This window comes from Pelmatolapia mariae, linkage group LG22, assembly GCF_036321145.2.
Source record: "Pelmatolapia mariae isolate MD_Pm_ZW linkage group LG22, Pm_UMD_F_2, whole genome shotgun sequence".
NCBI lineage: Eukaryota > Metazoa > Chordata > Actinopteri > Cichliformes > Cichlidae > Pelmatolapia > Pelmatolapia mariae.
Window position 1 is genome coordinate 5,626,486 of NC_086245.2, and position 7,774 is coordinate 5,634,259.

The window sequence follows — 7,774 nt, forward strand, 5'->3', positions numbered from 1 at the left end:
GGAGCAACGTAAATAACTGTAAAAAACTTGTTAATGTACAACATTAACGAGTTTTTTACTGTTATTCAAATGCAAATATGGAAATAACGAGTAGGAAAAAAAAATCATTCATTCTTACCTTATACTAATCGTGGTGCAGGCCAGTGCAGTGCATGAACTGATGCCTTCTCCGGTCAATTCCGCTGAGAGTAAATCAAATGTCCCGCTCTACTGTAGAAGACAATACCTGGGGGGATGTACCAATGTGAGAGGGGTGCTGTGGAATAGTCCAAGTGATCGCTGCTTTAATTTCCCGGTCAACTATACATAAATTGCACGTAGACACGATTTTTTAAAGCTGGTGAACTAGACCAAGTCATTGATAACAAATGAACAATAAATCTACTTTCTCTGGTACTTTATACCCGATCAGTTGCAATGCAATTTAATGCTCAACTACAAATCGATGGTTTTTGATGGTGACCGGAGCCGAATGATCGTCAACTATAAATAGACGTTTTCTCGACGTTGTTGTTGTCACCTGGTCGACTATAAATAGATCAAATATCAATCACAAAAAAACAACGGTGAATCAACATCGTTACAACGTCTCTATAGTAAGACCGTCGGTTTACCACAGTATTTCAATGTTGTTACAACATTGGCATTTCAACCCCGACCATATACGACGGTTCGGATGAAAAATCAACATAGATTCAATGTCGTCTTGCTATCTGGGTGGAGACTGCGGTCAAGAGCCGCCCACAACTCCGCTTACAAAACACTATTAAAATGAAAGCTTTATGTTAAAGTATCAAAACTATTTTTTTCATCAGCTTTATTACTTTGCAGGTAGTTTTTTTTTGTACTTGATTTTGACTTATCAAAATAATAATACCCGAGTAGATACAACCCCGATTTAAAACAAATGCTTTCTTAAACCTGATAAAGGTCTATTATTTCCTGTTTTAAAACATAATGCAGTGATATATTATACTCAAAATAGAAGAACATTAAATATGTTAAATGCATATTTAACAGACATTTTTGTCTTTTATGAAGTATATTAGTTTTAAATGTAATTGCAGCTACATTGAATCATACAGCCCATTGAGAAATTCACTTAAGCAACACATGATTATTTTTTAATTTTTTAATTATTTATTTAGTTTGTATGATGTAAACATTGATCTTATTAAGTCTGATTAAAATATGACATCAATTTAAGATGAAGGTTTGCACATGTACTCTGAGTTACCCAGAAGAAGAATGCACTGAGAATTTAATGTGAACTATCAGGGGTTAATTTTAATGAATTGGGAAATGCAACAATAACACAACAATGACAAGAAAATTGTGACCAACTACTGGAAGAATCTGGTGATTTTCTTTCTCTTTTTTTATTGAGGATACAGACTATGGACAATCAAAGGACAGTACATACCACAAGAAAACAGAAGTGAAAAATCCTGTTCCTGTTCTAAGTAGCTTTGGAGACCTGCAGCTCTTTACTCATCCATGTCATAGATGCAGATATTAAAGATAGAAGACATGATCATGTCCTGTACGATCTTCAGTCTACTGTTATACAGTCATTTCACTGTAGCTCTGAGACTTAGACTTATTTCAAACTGTGTGTGTTTGGACCTATGCTAAATTCCTCAGTATGGATTAAAACAGAAACTAAATAAACTAAATACAGTGTTTCCCCATTTGAGATTTCACGACTTCCTTAATTTTGAAATAAACAAATGCCACACCTGCAATGTGAGGAACAAATCAGAAAGCACCTGATAGTTGATGGACATGCATCTGTGATTACAATCACATAACCTTAACGTTAAAGTTCCATAAATGCATACCTTTGACTAACAACAAAGTTATAAATGTGTTTGGGGTTTTTTCCACGTTATATCAGTTGCACGGAAGTAGCTGTCAACGCAAGTAATCCGGGCGCTGCAGCTTTAAGCGGCTGCGCGCGCTCCCGCGGAGGGCAATCACTTTCTGGCAGACACGGTGACGCACTGGGCAACTGTCGCCGATATCAAAAACCGCCACTGATACCAAGTACGTTACCTTCTTGTCCTGCGCCATCCACAACTTACTCACATACTCAAGTAATGTTACTCGAGTATTACTATTTGAGTTGTATTATACTTGATTAGTTGGGAGAAGTATCGAGACAAGTTCTGAAAAATGCACCGACTTCCCAGATAAACAGATGTCACCATTGGAAGTCACCAAGAAACTGCAGTAATGAATATTCACTTCATTGCGGCGTTCTCCCTCTTAAGTCTTGTAGTATCTCCAGGTAAGCTCGTATTTTATGTAATTTTTAAAAACTGTCTCTTGGAATTGAAACTGTGAGTTTTACACGGAGAGGACATCTAACTACTTTCACTTTCAGTAGTGGTAATTACAAAAAATCGTCGGCGTAAACTGCAAAATTTAAAATACCTGCATACACAAATGCTTGTTATTTCATAGAATTAAAAACATTTATGCAATGACAATAATATTGATATATATTTAATTCACACACTAGAATGGTTCTCAGGAGAAAACAAAACTGACACTTTATACATTTACAGTAAAGTTAAAAACAAGCTTTTCGTATCAGAATCATCTTTCACTGAGCACAGCAATAAGTGACTAATACCACTTCGAGATGAGATCAGACGAGAACGGGAGACATGCTTTTTTAGCAGAATATTTATGTGTGTGTGTGTGTGTGTGTGTGTGTGTGTGTGTGTGTGTGTGTGTGTGTGTGTATTTCTGATTTCTTGAACGAGAAAATATAGTGAAATTACTTTTAGATATTTAAAATAAATACTATTCTTAAAACAGGAAAAATATTGCAGTCTTGTTTTTCTTAAGCAAAATGGAAATAAACATATAAAACAACCTCAAATCTATATTATTTTTATTTATTTATTTCATGCAGTGAAACACTCCCTGAAGTTCATTTTCACTGAATCATCTGGAGTCCAAGACTTTGTGGGTGTCCTGTGGGCTGATGAAACTGAGCTGGTGCACTGCAATACCAACCTTAACAAAGCAGAACCAAAACCAAGCTGGCTTAAAGATTTCATGAAAAGCAATCAAGAACACAACGACTTGTACACTCAAGAGTGTCTTCATAGTCAACATTTTTTTAAAGACACATTAAATGTATTGAGAAGGAGTTGCAGCCAAACTGAAGGTATTGTTGTAAAGCTAAAATGTTCAGAAGCTTTTGCTTTGCCCAAGCAGAACAAGCTTGGTTTGATATCTTCTTTCTTTCTTCCTTCTGTCCCTCAGGTGTTCACACTCTTCAGAGAATGTATGGATGTGAATGGGACAATGAGACTGAAGAGGTCAAAAGTTTTGATCGATATGGTTATGATGGAGAAGACCTTATGGAATTTAACCAGGAGACACAGACATGGCTCATTTCAACTCCTTGTGCTAGCATTGTCAAACACAAGTTAGACAATCAGCAAATTAGAATAGCAGATATTAACCATTACCTCACAAATGTGTGTTCTAAATGGCTGAAACAGTATCTGGACTATGGAAAATATTTTCTACAACGAACAGGTAGGTTTCCATCACATAACACTGTTTTGGGGAAACAATATCTACAGGGCCTATTCCTTTCATTTCAAATGAAAGGAATAAAGGAATATATATGCAAAACACAAAGCTGTTCTCTATTAAGGTATAATGCCTTATTTTGGTCTCTTTAGACTGGCCCTCAGTGTCTCTCCTCCAGAAGACTCCCTCCTCTCCAGTCAGCTGCCACGCTACAGGTTTCTATCCTGACCGAGCTGTGATGTTCTGGAGGAAAGATGGAAAAAGACTTTATCAATTCACGGACCGTGAACAGATATACCCTAATCAGGACAGGACGTTCCAAATTAATGTAGTCCTAAAACTTTTATCAGTCACACCTGAGGACTGGTCAAGGTATGACTGTGTGTTTCAGCTTTCTGCTGTCAAAGAAGACATCATCATCAAACTGGACCAAAAAGTGATCAAGAGCAACAGAGGTAAGAGTGAAGCCCAAAGTATTGGATTTAGTGTGTGTGTTCAGGACCAGATCCTGGGAAAGTAATAACTTTAAACCTAAGAAATCTACATGCTTCATGTTTTCATTATAAATCCTTGGCAAAGTAGACCAGCAGACAAATAGAAAAGCATTTTTTTGTGTGGTAGTGTGGATGTAATAACTGTTATTCATCTATACAGATACACAACTTTGGATTGATGGATGTCTTGTCTTTCCAGATTATTTAATCTGTACAAGTCCCGAAGAGAACAATGATTATTACCTTGAAGTTTTCGTGGGGTTTTTTTTTGTTCTGCTCATCATAGTCCTTGTTTTCATCGTGTACAAGATTACAGGTGATGTGTATATGTATATGGTATTTTCATTAAACGATTATAAAATTTTATTGATTCAGTTTACCACCCAAAAACAGTTCATCTAAATCCAAAGCATTAATGATTTTGTGAAAGAAAAGTTAAAAGAACAAACATATATTAAAATATTAAAGAGAGTTAGATTTAATTTGTTGTTCAGTTGTTGGTTTAACCTTTTATATCTAAGGTTTAAGATCATGGTTTGAGTTTGTTTGCCATCTACAATCATTTATAGAATCTTCATCAGTTTAAAATACCCCAAATTAAAATTATTTCAACAGAAAAACTTTAATGATGAATCAGATATGAATTGAACCAAACCTGTGGTGACTATCTGCAGTATATAAAATTTGATGTCAAGACTTAAGTCATTATATATTTTTGAAGACTGGATATGGTGATTAACACTTTGTTTGTTCTTTTGTTTGTGTCTGCGATTCCAGTTGACGAAAGCAATCAAAAGAGTAAGCATGAGTTACATAATTTGTTGAGTAAAAACTTTCTTTATTTTTCCAGAAGACTTGGAGACTTTGAAGTATTCCCCCATTGCTGCACTGGTTCTTGCTCTCATCCTTTGTTGTTTAACTGGAGTTCACTTTTATAAAACGAATACTGGTAAGCAAACAAAACATTTAACTCAAATCTTCACATTATATACATTATATAAATACAACCTCAGGTCAGTACAAAAATTAACATTTGGTTGTTCAATGTGAGATGAACAACACAACATGACATATGTCAGTTCAATTCAACTCTTTTCATATAGCACCAAGTCACAACAACACTCAGCCCGCTTTATGTTGTAAGTCAGAGACCTCAAAATAATACAGAGGAAACCCCTAAAATCTGTCGACAACCTATGAATAAGCATTTGGTGGCATTGGGAAGAAAAAAAACACATTTTTGACAGGAAGAACCAAACTCAGGAAGGGGCAGTTATCTGCTGCAACCAGTTGAGGGTGGGGACAAACAGAGGGAAACGGGCCAGAAGACACATTATGGAAGACAGCCAGAGTTTTATCTGTCCTAAGCACTGAAAACCTAAGTTCTGCTGTTTTACCCTTTTTAATGAGAAGAGACTATCTCCTGGTAATCCTTTAAAACTATTTGTTCGGTCTTTTTCTAATTGTTTTGTTATCAGCTTTAACATTAGAATGGTAACTGAGGCCTGTAAAGCAAAAAAATCTTTCTTGTTTGTTTTTGTGTGAACATGGCACAGTGTCATGATCCTGGGTTTTCAACCAGCGTTTTCCATTCTTACAATTTCTGTCTGTTCTCTGTTTTAACTAATTTAGGCTTGGTTTAATATTATGCTTTTGCTTTGGCTGCTTTCTCCTTTGTGTTTGTTTCTAGTTCCCCTTAGAGTGACAATTTGTGTTTTGATCTCTATTCTTAATACCATGATTAGCTGGGTTGTGTTCTTGACTTCTGGTTTGTATTAATTCCTTATTACAGTTATCAGCAGTTCTCTGTTCCCATTGTCAAATCATCGTCGTACCTGTTTGTGTTTCCGTTTTTTGTTATTTCCCATTTTATTTTTTTAGTCTTTGTTCCCTGTGTGCTTTAATTTTTCCATGTCTTGTCCTCCTTAATTGTTGTCAGCTGTTTTCCCTCCTATTGGCCATCTGCTTGTTGTCCTATGACTCTATTTATTCTCTCTGTCTCCAACTGTTCATTGTGGTTTTGTACTGTTTGTTGGTCTTTGCGTTGCTCCATGCTATTTTTTGGATTATTGAACTTACGTTTCCTACAGCATTATCTGTTTGCTGCCACAACTACAATATAAGTTAGTTTCAGTTAAGTTAATGGTTTTCCTTGTCTGCATCTTGGTCTACTCCACAACCTTACACACCATTTGCCCTTCTAGTGAATCTGCTAGAACGTCCACACATTGCAAAGCTTGGCAATGGTTTCCCACAATACATTGAATGAACAGAATAAAATGATTGACAATGAATGTTCCAGACCAGCAATCTGAAAAAAATGTTCTGCTTTGATAGGTGTTCACACTTACTTATAATCAGTTAATCACATGTATTTAATTAGCAGCATCTGGCTGTTACTTACTATCTTAACTCCTATTAAAGCAGTAAGGGTGTACTTAGATTTTCACAGGACTGCTTCTGCATTTTTGTTAAATAATGACATGGTATAATAATGTATGTCATGTATTTTTTGCCTACCTGATGTTTACATTATATTCTGATATGTAGTCTTATAAGGGTTATGTTGACAGAAGTTATACTTTTGTTTAACTATAACTGAACATAATGTTGTTCAGGCTGGATCGTCATTTCCTGTGTATTTCAGTACTTTGACACAACAAGGGAAAAGTGTTAAGATTACAATCAAAGTGGAAACAGTATTAGAATAAATGTTTTTATAAACCTCCAAGTGTGGTAAGAGAGAGTTCAACAAGGGGACAGAGACATTAATTTTTTGTGTTTCAGATTTCTCCGTAATTCTTCGATCTGGTAAGTAAACCATATTCTGTTATTCTTTCTTATGTGATCTATGCTATTAATGTGAAGATTTTTAAAAGTCTTTGTGATAACCATTCGTTCTTCTGGTAGATTATGCGTTGAAATGGAGGGAGCCGTTACCTGGAATACAATGGAGACCCTGAAACAGGACGTAATTATAAGACCTGGACTTTACATTATTGAAGCATTAATGCATTTGGTTTTTTATTTACTACTGATTGATTTGCACACTGATATTTTTTCGCTGACTTGTTGAATGGACATTTTATGGCTCACTACTTGAATGCAAACACAAGGCTGGTTTGTATATTATTTCAGTGCAAACTGTGTTTCGAATTTATATTTGTACTGTGGATTCATAACTGTGTAGACTCACAAATGATCACGGTTAGCACTGGCCAACCGTGGGGATGTGAGGAAGGAGGACCCAACAGTGCATTTATTTACAGTGGTGTAAATAATCCACAGAATAATAAGTCCCCGTGTGTTCCCTTGACTCCCTTGTCGTGTCTTCCACCCACAAGTCCGTGCTCCGTGCTCTTCCACTCCTGTGTGTCCCGGCACCCCGTGCTCACTGCTCTTGTGTTCCACGCTCCTTCCTGGATAAAATAACAAAGAAGCAACCGTCAGGACACTCAACCACTGCAGGCATGCACTCACTTAACTTGGCTCACAAAGACCACTGACGTGGAGTCTCACACAACAATCCCACGCCGAGGAGCACTCGGCCACACTCTTAAGTAGCTCCCCAACGAGGCTTCATTAGCTGCAGGTGTGTGTGATCATCCGCTTCAGGTGTGGCCAGCCTCCAGATGGTAAATGGTCTGTATTTGTATAGCGCTTTTCTAGTCCTTAAGGACCCCAAAGCACTTTACACAACCAGTCATCCACCAATTCACACACAC

General features: G+C 36.5%; 1 protein-coding gene across 4 annotated transcripts; it reads left to right on the forward strand.

Moving 5' to 3' along the window:
• The first annotated feature begins 2,009 nt into the window (after positions 1–2,009).
• On the forward strand, positions 2,010–7,070 carry LOC135932716 (major histocompatibility complex class I-related gene protein-like). 4 transcript variants are annotated; one of them, XM_065470304.1, is made up of 9 exons: positions 2,010–2,290; positions 2,924–3,181; positions 3,280–3,558; positions 3,708–4,010; positions 4,249–4,365; positions 4,827–4,847; positions 4,900–4,998; positions 6,837–6,860; positions 6,960–7,070. In XM_065470304.1, the coding sequence occupies exons 1-9, from the start codon at positions 2,236–2,238 to the stop codon at positions 7,010–7,012; spliced, it is 1,209 nt and encodes a 402-aa protein (XP_065326376.1). In that variant the 5' UTR covers positions 2,010–2,235; the 3' UTR covers positions 7,013–7,070. The 4 variants fall into 4 exon arrangements, with proteins under 4 accessions (XP_065326376.1, XP_065326377.1, XP_065326379.1 ...); XM_065470305.1 differs by having other exon boundaries at positions 4,903–4,998; XM_065470307.1 differs by lacking the exon at positions 4,827–4,847 and having other exon boundaries at positions 4,903–4,998.
• Positions 7,071–7,774: the final 704 nt, after the last annotated feature.

Bases quoted from the DNA above. Each gene is read 5' to 3' on its own strand.
- LOC135932716 (XM_065470304.1), top strand. From the start codon at position 2,236: ATGAATATTCACTTCATTGCGGCGTTCTCCCTCTTAAGTCTTGTAGTA. The intron at 3,559-3,707 runs GTAGGTTTCCAT...TGGTCTCTTTAG, and splicing joins ATATTTTCTACAACGAACAG to ACTGGCCCTCAGTGTCTCTC. The intron at 4,999-6,836 runs GTAAGCAAACAA...TTTGTGTTTCAG, and splicing joins CTTTTATAAAACGAATACTG to ATTTCTCCGTAATTCTTCGA.